Source organism: Bactrocera latifrons, unplaced genomic scaffold, assembly GCF_001853355.1.
Source record: "Bactrocera latifrons isolate USDA-ARS-PBARC rearing strain unplaced genomic scaffold, ASM185335v1 scaffold_97, whole genome shotgun sequence".
Taxonomy (NCBI): Eukaryota; Metazoa; Arthropoda; class Insecta; order Diptera; family Tephritidae; genus Bactrocera; species Bactrocera latifrons.
The window spans coordinates 912,964-934,302 of NW_017537678.1; the positions used below are offsets into that span (position 1 = coordinate 912,964).

The 21,339-nt window shown below is 35.9% G+C and overlaps 1 protein-coding gene across 1 annotated transcript in view; it reads right to left on the reverse strand.

Moving 5' to 3' along the window:
* LOC108977909 (protein naked cuticle) overlaps positions 1-21,339 on the reverse strand; it is a 149,374-nt gene that overhangs the window by 11,967 nt on the left and 116,068 nt on the right. The window contains exon 2 of the mRNA XM_018947884.1: positions 7,603-8,093. Coding sequence (XP_018803429.1) covers positions 7,603-8,093 — 491 coding nt within the window. The remainder of the gene's footprint in view (positions 1-7,602; positions 8,094-21,339) is intronic.

The window sequence follows — 21,339 nt, forward strand, 5'->3', positions numbered from 1 at the left end:
TTTGGCTAAGCAAACTTTGGCTTCCAAGAAGTTTATTACTCGTACGAAAAATCTTTAATATTTCAAGGTCACATTTTTTAAAGAAAGCAAATATATATAGCTAAGGTTGACATGAAGCATTTGATTAGAAAATAATTTTTTTTGGTTTCTTACCGCTATTCAAAATTACTTCTATGTTTGTGTATCGAGAGCCACAATTTTGAAGCGTTTTAACCAATAAGTCTTCTGGACTTGTATGAATCACAGGCAATTGATTTGATACAACAAAATGATTCACAGTTACATATGCCCCACAATAGCAAAAATCATTTAATGTTGCAAAGTGCAGCCGAAACCCACGAAATCTTTTAACCGTTCCACAAAATTGCAAAATTTATTTATTTTCCGACTGTGGAAGCACGCATGGTGCCTGATTTAGTGCCGCTTTCGGAAACCGTTTTTGTTTTGATTTTCCACTTTTTTATATTGAAATCTCGCAAATACTCGTTGCGCCGTAGCGATGGATTTTGCACTAAAAGCGCGCAGTTGGACGCATTGCGGGAAGTGTGGCCAAGTGTTGGCGAGCGGGCGGCAGGGTGTTGATGTAAACAACCAGTTTCCATGGATATACAGCGGAAAAATCGCGCTGAATTTGATTTGTTTACGAAAACATCGAAAGCCACTTCTGCAGTGAGAGCTTACGGTACTCACGAGCCAAATCCAATCAAATCCGAAAAACGTTTATTTTGTTTCGATTGCAGTCGGAGCGCGTGGCTTGCAGAATTGTGTAGAGATTTATTTGTTATTTATGCAAACATGTGCAATTAGCAAGAAAACAAAATTCACATCATCTGTTGCATGAAGGCGCAGTTACGTCAAACCAAATCGGTGGAGCTTGCAAACGGGAGAATAGCACATAGTATTTATAGAGTTAAAGAATACAGGAATTTGCCAAATTTAGAAAATCTTTAACATCAATTAAAACTAAGGCCTTCTATACATAGTTTCGGACAACCCAGTGTATAGAATCTGCAAAATTGTTGGATTATAAGCGATATTTAAGAGATGTCGCATGTTAAAGCTAACTAGTCGTTCAGGCTTATCGCTAATGAGCTGTTTTCATTGGAGATTCCTTGAGGGTAAATCTTTGAAGAGGCTTCCAGATTCTCTTAAGAAATAAAAAAAACTTATTCCCGAAGAAATAATGGACCATAAATCGCAAACGAGTTCTATGCACAAAATAAACTTCTCTAATAGAAGCAGGAAAATATACTTAAATTATTACCGTTAAACACTGAGATCTTTATCAACCAAGCGTCATGTCTTAAGAGCTAAATTAAGTACCAGGAAATTTTCAAATGCGCAAAAATTATAGTCAAATAACAAATCAAGCAATAAATAAAATCCGAGAACAAATGGCTCACGGAAATAACAGCGAATGCTGGAGAAATGATATGCTGATAATAGAAAGGAATGCCGAAGCGTCAGCGGAAATTACTATCACTTTAAACTGAGCGGAGGTTGAGGACCAAATACAATTTAGTGAAGCTTGGTGATGGCGGAGGGGTGGTGCTGGGGCTGCCAAATGAATTGGAGGCGAGCGCGTGAGATAATCTACTGAAGGTATTTCGGAAATTATTACGCCACGTTGACTTTTATGACATTACACACGACTTAATGTCATTTAGGTAATTGTGGCGCCTAATGCTTATAACACACAACACTATATGTGCATGTACATATGTATATGAGCTTTTTATTGTTCATAAACACGCCCACACACAGATAATTTATGCTAAACGCAGACAGCAGCAAAAGCAACTGAGCGCGTGGTAAGGATGAGCGCCGCTATGTAGCACTTGGCCTCAATGCCGGGCCACGCATGAAATTTCCCACTCCGCTAATCTCCTTGGTAGGTGGGAGTAGTACGAAGAGGACGGGCGTGGTGGTAGAGGCGAAAACATATTTCACGCACCGTTGCAACAGGCAAATGGCATGAAAGCGAAGACAAGAAAGACTACCCAGTCTAAAGTAGAAACACATATGGATGTTAGGTGGTCCGATTCCATATGTATTGCGTTGTATCTAAAGTGTTCTAAAATATTATCGCCATAAACTCATGTTTAGGAAACTCCGTGTTTAAGTTGCATAATGCTATTGTGGCGTTTAAACTGAAAATGGAGTTAAGGAAAATTTAGAAAACTCTTTGTTTCAGTTTCTCTGAATATAATATAAGGAATAACATCCGTTAAAAAATTGTAGCCTGCACATCGCCTTAAACAGAAAACGAAAATATATTTTAGCCGACTTTAAGGAAAAGAATTTCGGAACTCTTTAGTGTTTAATTCTCAACAGTATTTCTCAGCGCTAGATTACAAAACGCTGATGAAGAGATATAAAGGTATCTGGCTTACATCGAGATACATCAGGCAGTTTCTACTAACAGATTTGCAAAATTTATTTTTTCGCTCTCTCTCAAGCTCTGCGTAGAATTATCTTCAAATCCCATACATCTTAAGTTATGGAAAATCAAAGATTACTCATCTACTAAGCTAATAAGGTTAGGGTGAACAAACCAACCGGTATCACATATAAAAAGCAACTGAGTAATAATTTCGGCATTGTCGTAGACATCTTTCGCTAGTCGTTTGAGTGATTTAGCTTCATGGAATCCGTTATCAGACGATCTAAGAGATAAAATTCGCAGAAGGAGCTGAAGGCCACATGTTTACCAGAAGCTATTCGGAGGACTGGAAAAATCGTTGACATAGGTGTATTACATCTGTTGAGGATTACTTTGAAGGCGACAAAATAAATATTTATGAATAATTAAATATTTTGCTTTTTATTTAGAATTTCCATGAACTTTTTTGTCACGATGTTTGTCCTACCGACTATACGTGCGCTAACTGGTACTTTGACAAGACGTTTTATAAAATTCTGTATGGACTATTATTCAGACCAACATCAATAGCTTATAGCTGTCATAAAAACTTTTCTTAAACAAGAAAAAACGTTAACTTCGGGTGCACCCAACCTAATATACCTTTCACGGGTGCATTTCTTTTAGTAACTATGCGTTCATTTTGTATGCTAAAGTTAACCGATTTGAACAATTTCTTCGGAGATTACATTGTTGCCCTAGAAAATAACCTATGCCAACTTTGGTGAAGATATGTACATTGTCAAATGTGAAAGCTTTCCATACAAGAACTTGATTCCGATGTTTGTATGGCAGCTATATGTTATAGTGGTCCGATATCGGCAGTTCCGGCAAATGAGCAGGTTCTTGAAGAGAAAATGACGTTTGGGGACTAGTTCGTATATATCTGTCTGTCAGATGGACATGGCTAAATCGACTCAGCTCAACATACTGATCATTTATATATATACCCTGTTCAGGGTATAAAAATCGTTTCTAGACAAACACCAACGCCAATCCCACTCAAATTTTGTGAAATGCGCTCGTTGATGTAAATATTGTTAATTGTTTATTTTTTCAAATCAAATTTATGATCCGCACAGCGACCCATTAAAATGGCTAACACAGTGACTAGTCATACGCATTTCTGTAATGTGAAAAGGTATGTGTGTATGTACACATGTTGTTGCAACAGTTGAGTGCATTTGCGTGGGTGCAACAGTCGCCGAGGCGCCCATCGGCAATTCCGCAGGCGATTAGACAGCAACAACTGTGAATGCTTATTTATTTTCTTTTAAGCGCCATTTGCTTGTTTTCGTGCACTAACGGTACACGTCGAAGTAATAAAGCAGACGTCAAATCGTCTTTCCAGCAATTTGAGGAATTTTTCTTGGAAATTTTCGCTGCATGTGTCAGCATTTCCTCACTGTTCACTCCGCATTTATTTTCTCAGCACTTTCTAATCGGTAATAAAAATCGTCGAAAACTGTTATTTGTTGAAAAAATTCATTTGAAAATCACGTCTCCCAACAACAATCACTCTCCTACCTCAAACTCGTAGTACTCAAAGGAAAATTCAAAACGATTATCGTAATAAATTTCAACTCGCACATCTTTAAATTGCGTCCACTCAACGGGGAGTGCATGAAGAGTACATGACCACTTTTTTACGCAAATTGTTTATCGAGCATAGCGGGCGGTGAGGTTCTTTTGTTTTTTTTTCAGCTTATGTTAATTTTCTGGTATTGTTTCAAGAAAAAAAAATTTTACTACCTATACGTAAGAGTAACCTTGCTACAGAGTATAATAGTTTTTTTCACCTAATGTTTGTGCTTATCATCAAACCTAATCAAGATAGATAAATGATCCGGCAGACGAGACGAGTTGAAATCGGGTGACTTTATACCGAATTAATCGGCCAATATGTGAGTTATTTTAATACAATTCATACAGCCTGTTTTTCTAATAACGGTTCATCTTTGTGGATAAAATCGAAAGATAACTTGAACCTAGACCCTGTACATGTCTTATGTACCTGAAGGTGGCTTCCTTCTGGCTTTAATCCTTGCAAGTTGCGAGAGTATGAAATGTTCGGTTACACCCGAACTTAGCCTTACTTTATTTTTTTATTTTTTTTTTTATTTGATTGTGTATGAGGAATTATTCAATGAGTTAGAACAAAGTATTACTAAGTATTTATTAACTGCATATTTTCCTAACCGTGAGAAAATAAAATCAATTTTAATATTTCCAAACTGTTTAAATAGGTGCCCACTTCACTTCACCCGTAAGGCACTTGCCACTTTCTTTTGCCTTTTCTTTTTTTTAATAGGACGCCCGGTTTCGATTATACTCAGTTGCAGCTAAAATTTGTTATATTCATATGTGGTACAGGTAATAGGCTCAATTTTAGCCAAGATTTTAGATTCATATACTTGTACATATGCTGTATGTATTGTATATTGTTATGAAAATTCACAATCTCCGTTTTAAAATATGTGTGTTCATCGGTAAGCACACTGGCGGTAAACTATGGCAGGCGACGATCGAGAAAGCGAGGATCAAAAGGCGATACGTAAGCTTCGAATGCAGGCCAAATCGAGACCAGGAATAAAGGGATGTTCAACTTATTCCAGTGTGAGAGCGCTTCAAAATAAGCGTTTTTTATAACATTTTCCATTATGGCCAGATCGAACAAAATAAGCATTTTTGGGTATTTTAAATTAAATCACCCAACATTTAGTACGAATCAAACTCTACTCTACAGTGGTTATTTATTATATGGAGAAACTATTTGAATCCTTTTAAAGTATATTAGAAAAACTGACTTTTGACCTTACAATACCCAATAAAAGGTTTAAAGCTTGTTAGCTCTCAATCATTAAATGTTTTTAATCATTTTCCATTGAAAATAGTACTATGGTGCTTCCAATTACAAAACATTTCATCAAATGCCTTTAAAGATGCAACAAATCCCTCCGTTTACATATTTTTTGGGAAGATTTCAATCTGGCCATCGCTCGTTTTCAATTGATAAACGTCAAAACCTACTGAACTTGATTAGCTGTCAAAATTCAGTAGGTTTTGACATTTAGTAATTGCTCTCTCACTTCCAGGGAGTGAGGAGTTGGACATCTCTTTATCTCTGACGAGACTGAGAAAACTATGGCCAGGAAATTGCTCTCTCACTTCCAGTGAGAGTTGAGTTAAACATCTCTTTATCTCTGGACAAAACTATGAGCAGGAATAAAGGAATGTCCAACTTATTCCAGTGTGAGAGCGCTTCAAAATTAGCGTTTTTTATAACATTTTCCATTATGGCCAGATTGAAAAAAATTATAATTTGTGGGCATTTAAATTTACCCAACACTTAGTACGAATAAAAATTACTATGTAGTGGTTATTTATTATATGAAGAAACTATTTAATTATATTTAAGGTATAATAGAACAACTGACTTTTGGTCTTCGAATATCCAATAAAAGGATTTAAGCTTGTTAGCTTTCAATCATTAAATGTTTTTAATAATTTTCCATTGAACATAATACTATGATGCTTCAAATTACCAAACGTTTCATCAAATACCTTTAAATTTCACAAATTTATTTAATTTTCTTTGATTTACATTTTTTATAAGTAGTCTTGAACGATGCAACAAATCCCTCCGTTTACATGTTTTTGGGAAGATTTCAATCTGGCCATCGCTCGTTTCCAATTGTTAAACGTCAAAACCTACTGAACTCGATTAGCCGTCAAAGTTCAGTAGGTTTTGACATTTAATAATTGCTCTCTCACTTCCAGGTAGTGGGGAGTTGGACATCTCTTTATCTCTGACGAGACTGAGAAAACTATGACGATGACCCTTTTTGACCAGTGTGGTATGTGTTTGCGTGTGTGAATGTGTTCTCGCGTGTGGGTAGTGTTGATGAGCGGATCCTGTGGAATGTGGGTTCTGTGTGTGTGGTGTATGGGACTAGTGGCATTAGGGGGGCGGCTTATCTCATTTAGCCACAACCATTAAAATAACATGACCAAACTAATGAAGAATACCTATTTTTTAACTTTCATATGCATAAACTGTCAAAATTTGTCTGTTTTACGTTGATTTTAAGCAATCAAGGTCAATCAGATCTTTCAATATCATTCAAGAGAAATGCTGAGATATGAAATATACTTCCAAGCTTCTTTTAAGTATTATCAAAGACATTAACAACTGTAAAAATTTCTTGTGAAACCTTGGGATTGGGTGATCTATCGGTCAAGTCTTCTAAAACAACGAAGTTGGTGGCGGCGAACTCAGACATAGTGCTGAATAGCCGGGCTTCATAAGTAAAAACGAAGGACTGTTGAGTTGTTTTGGATTCGATAGGAGAACCAATAAAGTAACATAACAAGAAAAAATCTAAACACTGGCTGCACCGAAGCTATAATACCCTTAATAAATGCAATTTTATAGCATATATTATAAATAGGTCATTTATTCTGATTTTGATCGGTCAGTTTGAATGGCGTCATCGGCTATAGTAGCCAGATTTGAACAATATGTGAAATTTGGTGAAGACACATTGACTAATAAACGAGTTTCCATACAAGAATATTTTCAAAATAAAAAAACAAGGAAATGATCTTCTAATAAGGCAAAGCTGTATAGTGCTCGCTGACGACTACAAAGGAAAAATATATAAAATTGTGCGAAATGGATTAATTTTTCTTTAAATTTAAATACAACAACAGATTTAAAGCGAGCCGTTTATACTCAACGCAACTATCAAACTCATGCTGATTTGACAGTTTGACAGATTTGACAGCTTTCTAGGAAATTTTAGTTTTACTTTGACAGCTACATATTTATCTAGAAAATATCATCAGTATGTGTTTTGGCAAATTCGATTCAATTTGAATTACTGACACAATGTTCTAAAGATATTATTCCGTTAAAAAATAATAAGTTATATCTTAAAACTGGGCAACTATTATTCCATACGCAGGGTCTCAAGTGTGAAAAATCTAAGCTCTTAAAAGCTCTTAATTACTGACTTCAATTTACTTCCACAATCTTCTAGCAAAAATTTAACATACATACATATATAATGTGCTCCAATATAATGTTACATGTAAACCAAAGCCGAACTAAATCGCTTGCGCTAAAAGACCGTTTACCCAAGCGTCAGTCCATTCAACTGTGCTTTTAATTAACTCACCTCCAAGCGTATGCGCTCCTCCTTGCCGTGCTGATGTGAGGAGTGCCGCTGATGCGATGTCTGCTGTGGCCCATCAATTTCATCCTGATACTGTTGTTGTTGCTGCTGCTGACTACTAACAGCCAACTGTTGCTGTGTATTAATGAATTTAGCGGCAGCACTTTTGCTGCTCAATTTCAAATGTTGTTTACCACCGTCATCCTTTGAACCGTGTTGTTGGTGTGGATCACGATGTGTCGCATGTTGTTGCTGTTGTCCAGTGGCATGATGATGTTTCGGCACACTGCTGCAGCCAACAGCGGTGCTGCTGTGATGATGCGCCGCCGCCGTTGTTGTTGTTGCGGTGGAAATTAGATTGACTACCGGGGAACGTAACGGTATATTGTTTTCGCGATCGCTCACCATGAGCAAGTCGGGCGGCGCACTGCAGGAGGATGAGGCGCGCACCTGGTGGTACATCAGCTCCTCGGAGTCGGTGGTGCATTCTTGAACTGCAAGCAAAAGAGAGAGCGAAAGAGTGAGTTGTTTGTTGTGATTATACATTTAATATTATAACTGTTTATATGTTTGTGTGTGAGTGCTTTTATTAAATCTTAATACTTTACACGCGCGGTTATTAAATTGACAACGTTGTAATAACTCAAGTTGTTGTTGCTATTTGCATGTTTCTTGTAGCCGGTGTAATTAAATTAATTCGCCGCATTTCCGACGCCGTTGCACACTAATACAACAACAACAACAACACTTGTACAACTACTTTATCAGCAGCAATAATTCATTTCTCAGTTTATTTTCTGCCTTTTGTTTTTGCGCATTTATTGCTTGTTGTTGCTACTGTGTCGGGTCGTAAACAATAAACCTGTCGGCAGCTTTACGGCCACAACTGTTGTTGCCGTACGCGACTGTTTTGAATATTTGCGCGAGTTATCTTGCCAGCGGAATCTTGCTTATGCCCTTTGTTGTTGTTTGCTTTTGTTATTTTCTGTTTTGGTTTCTGCTGCCAACGCCTCGGCTGCCGGCGTTGACGCTGATTACTGGCGGAATTTAATGCCAACTCGCATGCAATTTATCGAAAACAAAGGCTTAAAAGCCTTTGCGATTGTTATTGTTGTGGTTGCTGTTGACGCCACTCAGCCAGGCAGTTAATGTGGCAGTGAAGGCGAAAAACAATCAGCACAACAAAAGCGGCAAATACTTATTTACAACAAAAAATGCCATAAGAATTTTGTAATTAATGGTGATGCATGCAATGCCGGCGCCACAAAAGCGTTCCAAGCATTTCGCCGCCCCTGCCCCATCAAACGCCGCAAATTCCAAGCGCTGCGCCTTTATGGACTACAGCGCTGAGTCCACTTGCCTTTGGCCTCTGGTCAATATTTTGCCCAGTCGCAGTTAACATCAGCTATTTACACACATATGTGTGTGTACTTGTTTTTCCATTTGAAAAGCAACACTTGCGCCATTTGTCGGCAACTGTTGCCGGTCGCTGATTCAGCGGTCGCATGCTGTTGCCCATTTGTTGTTGCGATTTCTTGCTTCTCCTTTCATACTTCTGTTGTTGGCAATGTTGGCGCTTGCCCCCACTTTGCTGGAATTAATGAAAGCGCCGACAACTTTCATACTGACATATTGCCCCTTAAAGTAATTTATTTAGTGGCGGCGGTCGCTTTGAAAGCCCTTGCGATGGCCAATAAAAGAGCACACAAAGCTACGCTTATGAAAGTATAAATATGCATGTGTATGTGTGTATGTTGCGAAATGCTACTAACGACATTTGCGTAGACGATGTTTTGTATGAAGATAAAAAAGTCGTTTTTGTTAATAGAACTCCACAATCGCCGATCATTATAAATGAAAGTGAAGTAGTACGAAAAAAGACAGCGAAATGCTAGAAAAACAACACACACACAAAAGCGGACAAATGAAGATTCTAACGCGACTTTCGGCAGGACATATCCTAAAATATACAATCTACTTAGTTATTGGCGCAGACTTCGATTACCCTGTTAAAGCCGGTCTACAACAGCGCCCCAATTGGAGATTACAAGTGTAGCCAGATCCTTCACTACCTGGGCTTTCCAATGCAGTGGAGGTCTTCCCCTGCTTCCCCTGGCGGGTATTGCGACGAATATTATCAGAGATAGAGTGTTTTCATCACCTAGCCAGAGTAGCCACTGTCTCTTGATTCGCTGATGGCAATGTCGTCGAACCAAAAATCTTTCGCGGAATCTTTCTCTCGAGAACTATTTTTATTAAATCTGACATCATGAATTTTTATACCATTCAAAATTTGGCGAGTGGCGAATTGAAGAAACAACTGTCTGAAACATATACTTGTAGAAACAGAAACAGAAACGGAGGGAATTGTAACTCCTTAAGGAGGTATCCCACATTATTTTGGTTAAATATTATTGATAAATAAATAGAGAGGAGAACTAGTAGATCTTAGAGTTAAGATATCTTCATTAAAATTTTGTTTCACATTTTTACTGCAACTAGACTTCCAACTTTTCTTAGAGTAATCCAGTTGAATGAGATGAAAAAAGTATATAGTAATCATTTTGAAACGCTTTTTTATTGCAGCAGCATACTAGGTACTTCCGGAATCACACTTTCTGATTTCCATACTGCCATACTTATTACAATGAACTATCGGTTAGTGGATACCCAAGTGTATTTGGCAATTGACCACTCTAATCATCTGGCTTTTGCTAAGACGACTTTACTAACAGAAATTGTAATCTGTTGTGGCCTGACACAACATTCGGGTGCAAAAAAAGAGCATCTACCAAAAGAATTCCAAAGGAATTGGCAAGCCAGTATCAACACATTTTAGTTGCGTACGCTCGAGTGCACGCAATTATCGGCGTAAATTAATAGTTGAGTTGAAACGTTTGACAGCATTGCGAAATGCAAAATACACACAGATAAATGATTTATCTGACAGGCGAGCCAAAATGAGTTGTTCGCCAGACGCTGAAGTGCCTCTCAATGCTGTCAACTACCACCTTGTAGCGTAAACAGTTTTAACGAATTGCTTTTATCATTTTATTTTTCAAATACCATTTACCAAGTATGTCTCCATGGAAAAGAATGGCTTGTTGGTTGACTGCTATCTTATCTCAAATGGCAAACAAAGTGGCAACACGAATTCTTACACACCATTTTCAGCTACTTTATTTAGCAACTCACTTTCAAAATTACCTGCCAGATGCATGCATGTTGCAATGAAATGTTTTGAGATTTTAGAACGACAAGCAATGTTTCTCATAAAATCGGAATGTGGTAGAAAATTGCCAAGGTCATGACGAACATGTGAAGTCTTCGGTGTAACCAACATTTTTTTTTTTTGAAGGAAATACTAAGAAGCAATTTCACTAATATAGCGCGGAGCTTGTTGTTGGTTTGAAGATTTAAACTGATTCATGAAATAATCTCTCTGCAGTTTTCATTCGTAATGCCAATATGCCAGCAGAATTTGGCAAATTTGAAAATAAATTCTGACTGGGACTGTGGTAATCTAACATTCATTGTATCGAGGAGCCTTTGTAGGAGCTGAATAGTCTTGGGAAATTCCAATTAATCAACAGGGCAGCCCCTGTATTTAATGTCTTCTATGGATATGTCAATATGGTTATCACACTGAGTGGATAACTAATATATGTATATGGGCCAAGTCCAAATGTTTTTCTTAAAAATTTGTTAACATAGTTAGACACAAATTGGTATGTGCGGATGAGACTTGACATGACGCATGTTATTAAACTTCATTCAGAAGAAAACTGTATAGTTATATCTCTAAACCTTATCATCGTCGCATTGACAAGATCCACATATAACCTTAAAAACTTACAAAACAATTAAAAAAGTCATAAATTCTATCGATTTTCAGTAGTGAAACCGATATTTGGGAGTAAAAAAAAACAAATTTAATCGACAAACTTTATATAGATTTTTAAAACCAGATCCATGATCGCTCATTTGCATAGTTTGCCTTTCATTTTTTATGTTTGCATGAGTGTCGGTAGTTGCATGCTGGAATCTAAAAGCAAATTGCATGTCGCTTTGACAGCACTGGCGCCAGAGCGAGTGTAAATTTGTCGTTAACCTGTCTACATGAGGTCTTTAAAATTTATGATTTTCATTGCAATTTGCACACACTTGCATATGCATGTATTTCTAGGCACTCTGCCCCTCTTCTTGCTGTTGACCAAATGTTATCTTTATATGCGCTCGCTATAATAACTTTGCCTTTCAAGTTCAAAATGGCATTTGTTTATCCAATAGATGCCTATACTAAGCGCAGAAGAAATCAAATGCCAAAGACAAATGAATATATTCATTGACTTATGTATTTGTATATAAGTATGGCTATTTGTGTATGAAGTAAAGGGGGCAACAGCTGCTGGAGGTATTCACATGAGTTAGGATGCTTAAAGGTTGCAATGTGATGCAGTTAGTTTTTTTTTATTTAGATGGTGAAGCTAAACTGAAATCGAAAATCTCTTTGAAAATATTCCAACAAAATTAAGCTTAGTTCTTTCGTATTTTAAAAATCAGTAATTTCAAATGAAAAGTACCCAAATTTAGCAATATTTTAGATGTCTATATGGAAAGCTTATAGATCGCTAGCTGTCAAAGCAAATATATATTTTTGACATTTTTGTTAAAAATAGACTAGAGTGTTCTATTTCAAAATTGCCGAAATTTATTTCTTAAACTGGTTTTCTGTGCATACAACTTAGAGAGCTTATAGAGAGAGAGAAATAGATAATAAGTAAAATTGTTCCTTTTGTGGTGGAGAATGTGTCTGTCTAGGATCATAAGTAGACAGGGTCGGGACCCATTAATCGCTATAAAATTAAAAGAGGAAATTTGTTGTTATTTAACACGGTTTAAAAATAAAACCAAATTTACTTTTTTACACTTTATTACATTTAGCAGGAATAAACATTTTTTGGGGTTACATTTTGAAAAACACATTGAGATAAAATTAAAAGAATATATGTATACATATACATATATATATATATATACATACTTCATGTAGTTTTGTAAGTTGGTGGGATTGTCCTTAATTAATAAGCCAAATATGAGCGCGATCTGTTAACCCGTTTGTTCAGAGCAGCTGCACCAGCTGTCGGTACACCTCAGACCGTTGAGGTTTTTACATTGGATAAAAATTTTGAAAAAAGAATTTGTCTCAAATTTTGTATTCTTAACCAAATTTTGTGCGTGGAACCATTGCAAATGTTGGAAAGGGCTTACGGTGATTCAATTTTATCACAACAACAAAGCTTACGAGTGGAAAAAAGCCTTCAAGAACAGTCAAGAGATCGTTGACCGATGAAAATATTAAAAAAAAGTGAATGATATGGTTCTTGAAATTCAGCAGGAAAGTGCTAAAGAGATGGCAAGAGACTCGACATTTATAGCGAGTTCTTTTGGCTCCGCGAGATTTTTTCTTATTTTTGAAAAATTATTTGCATAAGTGTATTACATCTGGTAGAGACTACTTTGAATGCGACAAAATAAATATTGACGAATGATTGATATTTTGCGTTTAAGGGGGTATTCTAGACTAGAAGTTTGAAAAAATAGTTTTGATGTTCCCTAAAAGGATTTTTCAAAACTCAAATTATTTTCAAAGTTATAGCCATTTAGTGACGTGGCAACTAGACCGGTTGAGCGAACCATATAATATATTATAATAATACCCAACGATTACCCTCCTCCCGCCCAACCGACGCGAGTGGCGCAATCTGCGAACGAGCGGAATTAGCCGAGTCATAAAAGGCAAGGGAGTTTTAAGCRTTGCGWTCTTAAGCKGCTCAGCTACAGAAACAAAAATTTCAACAGCCAAAAYTAAGAAWKAGATTAAAGTTTATAATTTTTAAATGTTACTTGTTAAGAGTAGATAAAATAATTTTTTTTTAATGGTAAAAAGTGAATCTGTTAGATCAAATGAGCTGGAATGAGAATTGAAACCGTGACATATACGGCGGAATGGTTCGTTTAACTCGAAATTTGTTCTAGAAAATTTTAAAAGTAAAGGTCTAAACTGCCTGGTAGAGAGAGCAGGAATGTTAAAATTAATATCAGACAAGAGAGATGGGCTACAGACTGACCCGTTGATGAGTTTTACAAGAAATATTATACCAAGCATTTCCCTACGACTAGCGAGAGTCGGGAGATTTATAAGCTTTAAACGGTTAGTGTAAGGGGGGAGATTTAAATTGGAATCTCAATGCAAATGATTTAAGGCAAAAAGTAAAAATTTTTTTTGAACGGACTTTATTTTCTCAGAATGAACTTGATAACAAGGGTTCCATACCACGGAAGCATACTCTAATATAGGCCTCACCAAAGATRTAAAAAGAATTTTTGTGGTAAGCGGATCTCTAAATTCTTTAGACCAACGTTTAAAAAAAACCAAGAGCACGTTTAGCTTTAAAAACCATGGAAGATGTGTGAAGATTAAAATTGAATTTGGGGTCCATAGTTACTCCCAAGTCAACAAAACTGCATACTTACTCCAACCTAAAGTTTTGTAATACGTATGAAGTAGGGTCTACAGATCTACGTGAAAAGCACATCGTTTTACATTTTTTAAGGTTCAATGGCATGTCATTTCTAACACACCAAGAAACTAGGTTGTTTAAATCTGTTTGCAACTGACATCTTGTAGCTACTCGAGGTGAATGATTTAAAAAGTTTTACATCGTCAGCATACAATAAAACCTTTGAAAACTTATGTCATTAATAAAATTAAGGAACGCCTGAGAGTATCGTTAAATATGACTTGTTGAATTCTATGACTAAGATTAGAAGCGATCCATTTTAGAAATATTGGTTGAAAACCAAGAAGATCAAGTTTATTCAAAAGAATTGAATGGTTTACTTTATCAAAAGCTTTACTAAAATCTGTGTAAATAACATCAGTATTCTTATTCTCCCTAAAACCCGTTGATACATGTGATACAAATTCAAGCAAATTAGTTATTGTAGATTTCCCTTTACGAAAACCGTGCTGAAAACAAGAAATTAGTGGAGAGATCCGGAAAGTTATGTCGTCTGTTATAATTGCTTCAAAAAGTTTAGGTATTGCAGACAACTTTGCTATTCCCCTATAGTTTTCAATAGATGACCTCAATCCACTCTTATGCAAAGGAATTATAAATTACTTTTCCCATATGGATGGAAATAAGCCTTGCATAAGAGATGAATTAAATAGTTTTGTTAGGGGTCTGTATATATATTTGGCACATTTCTTAAGAAAGCATGAGGGAATCATATCTGGGCCATAATTGTATGTATGCAAATACTCGTAACATATTTAACTAATATAAGACGTCTGCTTCGGAAATGGTAGGTGTATTAATGACAGAAATCGGACATAGCTTGTGCTGATTCGGAACATTTTTTGGAGATTTTTGAGAGTAAAGAATTCAGCGAACACATTGGAAATGGTGTGATTGTCACTAGACAGACTAGACTTATATTTCATAGCGGACGGAAACCATAGAACAATTTTCAGCGCAATTTAGAATATTTTGAATAGTCAGCAACTAAACCAGTTTTTTTAAAAAGTTTAAAAGCACGAGATTTTCTGTTTTTTAATTTACATAATTCTTTCGAAAACCATAAATTAGAACTCATTTTATGAGTAACAACACACTTCGGAACATATTTTTCAAACAAGTTTAAAATAGTTTCATTAAAGTGGGAAGCACTGAATTCAATGTTGCCACTGTAATCTGGCCAAGTAACTTTAGAAAGTTCGGAATTAATTTTCTTAAAATGAGCTTTCGCAAAGCTGAACCGAAAACAAAGGTATTGTGTATTATTATGAGCAAAGTTGGCTATGGTTTCGATGTTAATTTCCAAAGCAGGATGATACGAGTCCTCTGGTCGAACTAAAGGATCACATCGGACAACAGAGAACATTGAAGCGTTATCAACATAGACTAGATCTAAGAACTTACCAAACTCGTTCGAGATTAAATTAATTTGGTTAAGACCAAACTCCGACATTTTATCTAAGAACTCGTAAAAACATAAGCATACTAATAGGAATGGTGTAGTCATCAATAGATTTCCATGATACGGACGGTAAATTGAAATCCCCCAAAACAATCATGGAATCAGTATTATTAGCCATTGAGAAAACATTATTTATTAATGAAGCATGCTGCATATATACAGATATGTCCGAGTGAGGMGGTATATAAGACAAAGTTAAGTACATATAGCCACAATTAGCCCAAATACGAATGCACTTAAATTCTATGAAGTGTACATGTCTTCAGATGGAATTGAAGATGAACAGCAAATAAGACACCACCTCCTTTCTTGTTCAGCCGGTCATATCTAAAGATTTGAAATTCGCTATTGAATATTTAACTATCAAAAATGTGGGGCTTTAACCAAGTTTCTGTGAAAGCAATGATTTTCAAATTATAATTGACGCTATTTGAATACAGATCGGAGAGTTTTGTATTAAGGCCTCTTACATTTTGATAATAAATACTTAGCGAATTATTGCTAATCAGTTTTTTGTACCAACGGGCTTTCTTGGCATTTTACTTGGAATACGCGCACAAAGAATGAGTTGTCAAGAGCCAATTGAAAATTTTCGGCGGATATATCCCTGTCGTATTTGAAATTAAATTTTCGGATGTCTGCATTTTCCGATTTTAGTTTCGACGAGATATAACTCTTTATGTCATCGACGGTGGTATCCGCATCAAGTCTTGAGATAAATATTGCTTTTTTCCGCGGTATTACAATTAAACTTTTAGTACCTGACCTAAAGTTATTTGGAAGCGGATCCTGAGACTCTTTATGTCATCGACGGTGGTATCCGCAGCAAGTCTTGAGATAAATATTGCTTTTTTCCGCGGTATTACAATTAATTTTTTAGTACCTGACCTAAAGTTTTTGGAAGCGGATCCTGAGAAGGTTTTCGCTTACCATGCTCAGTAACAGCTTTCTCTGTATTCTGAGCAGACGAGACCTTCTCTCCTTGTGGACAAGGGGAAGAAAGATTGATGAGGTCAATATTGGGTGGAGGCATTCTTTTTAAGGAAGAAGCAGTGGTCTCTTCATCAGACGGACGTTTACGTTTATTGGAAGGTTTTGGATTCTCTTCCTGGTCATTCAGGCATTTAACTGATGAAGGTTTCATAATGCCTGAATTTATTTGTAAGGGTTTTAAGCTCACGGCCAATCTCCTTAAAATTATTGCGCGCCTGCTTAAAAACTTTAAATAAATCAACTTCAGTTGGTCTGCATTTAATGCAAGACCAGCGCAAGCCCTTACTGTCAAGAATAGAATCCAAAATTCCTCCAGCACATTTCAGATGGGCAAGCCCGTCACAAAGCCAGCAAGAAACAAAGCGTTCCGACTCGCCTTTAACAGAATAATTCGGGAAGTCATAATGATAAAAAACAGCAATAACAAAATTTAAATAAAAATATAAAAAATTAAATAATAAAAGTAGAAAGAGAAATGACAAAAATATTGATAACAAATAAATGCAATATAAGTTATCAAAAGCAACAACCAATGTAGTGAGCAGTTTGAGATGCACTGTGATACCCGAAAAGTAAGAAACTCGCAAACAGCTGTGAACAAAGATGGAAAACGAATAAAAACAAGAAAGAAATTTAGATAAGCAATGTAAGTTAACACCAACAACTGCACTATTTTAGAATATAGCAACAAAAACAAATTGAAAGTGACTCGGCGGAATTTCAAATGCTTTAATAGAAAAATATCACAGGGGTACTTATCTTTACGGATCACTTATTTCAAAAATTTTCTCAACAATTTTAAAATATAAATTAAACAAATTTACAGGAGCTCGAAATTACACAGCTGAACACGAGATATTCCTGATTAAGCCCTATCTATTACGCTACCCGAAACTTAAAGTAAAGCGCGTTTTTCTCAAAAGTCTTTTTTTGATGCGGTAGCCACAATATCTCAAGTTCTAATCAGTCGATTTATTTGAAATGTAGCATGAATATTCTTTAAATATATCTCTATCACTAGAAGCAACAAAAAATAAAAATTTCAAATTTATAATATTTTTAAAAAATCGACAAAATTGAAAAATTTGTGAAAAAATCGACTATTTACTAGTCTACTATTTAGTAGCCGCCATTTTATGAAAAATTTTTCCTTTAGTTTTGCTGCTTCATGACAGCGACATTGAATCATGGTGATGAGGGCACGGCTCTTTTCCCCCCTTTTTCTTCAAGGACGCATAACTCGATGAATTTTTTATTTTAATTTTTTGTTAAATTTATTTTGTGTACTCGTCTAAGTTTAATAAACAAATGCTAAAACAACGCTTAGTAAAAATATGTAGTGCTCCTTTTTTATCAATTGTTGAAAAAAGCTCAAAATTCGAGCCTCTAGACTAGAATACCCTCTTAAGCAATTTTCGGGTATTTTTTGTCACAATGTATGTTCAAATCACATGTTGACATGAATTTACTATAAAAAGGTTAAAATAACATCTAATTAGAGGGACTTTTCAATTTGTCGATCACACAGATAAGAGAGTTCAAAATGGTAACTTAACAATACTCCCATTTTCTCAATGAGTAAGTTATGGCAGCTGTTGAGAAAGCAAAATACAACTGATTACTTTGAAATTGAATACTTTGTTAAATGATTCCTTGATAATAAAACAATAAATTGAGTATTAAAAATACACAGGGGTGTAAGTCTAATATGAAGTGACATATATATATATATATATTGTTTGTACATATGTATCTGAAATTATTAATAAATTAATTATTCAGTTGTAATAAAAACAGGCCTGTTTTGAAGGCATACGATAACAATAGTGTTTGTAAATGTCAATTAATGAATAAATTAATTTTGCTATTGATCTAAGGGTAAATATATATCAAAACAATAATCTAACAATGCTAACGACTATCAATATAGCAGCAGTAATATGAGATTATATATTAAACAATTTGGTTGTTTTAAGGTAGGACAAAATATGCCTATTCGAGTAGCCTAGACATCAGCCATTGATCCCTTTTTACTATTTATAGTTGGTTTCCTGCAACTATAATGTAATTAAAAAATTTGTTTGAGATAAAAGTTTGTATACAAATTTAATTCTATTTATTAAAGTTACGACTTGCAATCGTGAGCGTTGATACTTTATCGAACTATCTTATTCTTAACTATGTACATAAGTATTTTACCTTGGGCCTGAACATGCCCTTATAAAGACTTCTAAATTAAGTTAATTTCATTAAAACTGTTAAGAGCACATATGCGTAATTTACAATTCGAAGTTATTATTCATTCGAGCTCCTATCGAGGGTGATACACCGAGGGGATCTTCCAAGTGCCCAATTTCGAAACTATTTCTGTAGTGGGAATTGTTTAAAGTAGGCCTTTTACTCGGCGAAAATTTGTCATAACAACTACATTTCTTTTAGGAAGAAATTTCTCAGTTTCCTAGTGATTTCTAAGCCAGTAAATTGGTCGATGCTGAGCTCGTGCTGTAACCACTTTACACATACCCAAATTATCAATAACCCCATACGAATACGTGGCTTTGATATCATTAGAGTGTCACATTTCTTGATAAACCTTATCTTACTGCCATTCATTTTTTTCTTTTCATGTTCTCCTTAATTTTTGGACGCCAATTCCACATATGTATGTGATCTTAGCTAAAAACTCTTGTTCCATCACGAGTAAAAAACTAACGTTTTCGCACTTACCCCCGAGACATAACCATCGGTTTCTCTCACTTTGGCTTCAAGTAATATATACATACATATATTTGTCTCTCACTGCTACTTTGAAGTTAGCTGAAAGCGTATGTTGATTAGAGTCTAAAATTAATAAGTATAAAAAAAGAAAGCAGCCAATAAAATTTTCGAAAGTTCGAAAGCAGAGTGATTAGCAGCCGACAGACAAAAGTGAGATCGCTATGTTCAATACTTCAATGACATTGGAAATAAGAGCAAGGCCGCTCATAAAAGTCAGTTTCAGTGACAAGCAGCCGCATTGATTGACAGACGCCGGTTTATTAAGAACGCTTGGACAGATTTTTTTCTATCTCTTTGGATATGTGCGTTAATTCACTTAACTACTATACTTTATTAGTTTACCCAATAAATTAGTGAAGCATCAACACATAATTCACGGCTGCGAGTATAGACTTTCTTTAATTCCCGTTGTTTACGCCCAAATGCCAGCGGCGTGAATCATTTACGTGCTCTCCCCCCGCCCCCCCAGGGCATGCCAAAGTGCAATTAATTTCGCATAGCACTGTAAACATGGCAGCTGGCGTGACTGGGCTCAAGCGCGAGACACAACAAACACCGGCGGTGCAGCCGCATGGGATCATATGGATATAATGCATGCATATRTGTGTGTGTGCGCGAGCCTTTATCGCGGCGGGACGCACGTTGGCGGCGACAGTGATTGTGTGTGGCGTCGCTTTGTGGCGGTAAGCGGCTTTTATCTTTTAATTTTCAATTCAAATCGAATTGCATTTGACGTGGCGCGACTTCAAACACCAAGCAACAACATGGCACACAACAATAAATACAATAGGCGAGCGAGCGGCTATAAAATAATCGCATGCAAAAAATATGCACGTGCATCGATATGTACATATGTGCATATATATAAATGAAATATATATATATGTATCCGTTGTAAAAGTGCGATATTCTCTGGAATTGCTTGCGTATCATGCCACCGTTCCTCCTGGAGCCCCCTTTTTTTATTCACAGCGACTCGTGGTGTCGCCGCAGAGCATTTGTGCAGCCACTGCCTATTAATCAAATGTGTGGGTTTTTTACAAGTTAGTTCTCCCTGCGTCGGCCTACAAATGTCATATTCAAATAGATTGCACACTCACGTGATATTCACGGTGTGAATACGTATCGTTGCTGGGCACAAGCTTAAATTTATCAACCTCGAAAATATATTTATATAGAAATTTGTATATTTTAACTGCTTTTCAAATTCACACAAAAAGTCATAAAAAGTTTAGCACACACATTTATACACACCTACAAATATAGTTCTCTTTTTGCTGAACTAAGCGCTCAGCGGCGAAATTCGTTTGATGATTAATTGCCGCCAAGTCAAAAGAAAACTGTAGCGAATTATAGCGCTTCTTATCGTTGCGGAAAATCTGCGTACCCTTTGTTGGGCTTATCACACTATTTGTGTACCTGTTCAAGTGGTTGAGTATAAAAACTCGATTGGCTTAATTCCAGTAGCAGTTAGTGTGCGACCGGCGATTGATGATAAAATGGAATCGTTAAGCACACATATGGAAATTAGATTAGTTATCTTTCTGTTTACATATAAAGATTTACGTGCATACCTGCCTTTCATATGTTCATTAATTCAATTAATGGTAAATGCTCTTTTGATCAAATATGACTCCAGAGTCAATAGCTCTGAGAAGTAGTTTTCAGTAAGTGTTAACATTTTTTAGAACTCACAAAAATAATTTTGAAAAAAAATTCGAGCATTTTTATACATTAACTATTCGAATTGCGTTCTTACTAAGGCCGCTTTCTGATGTAATTTTTTAACACTTTAACACTTGAGAGAAAGCAGTTCTTAATTTAATATTTAATGGTGGATATCATGTTTCAAATATAGAAGGTTGCGTCGAAGTGTGTGTATCGATAAAGTCAAAATCTTGTCTTCCGGATTCACTTTCTGTT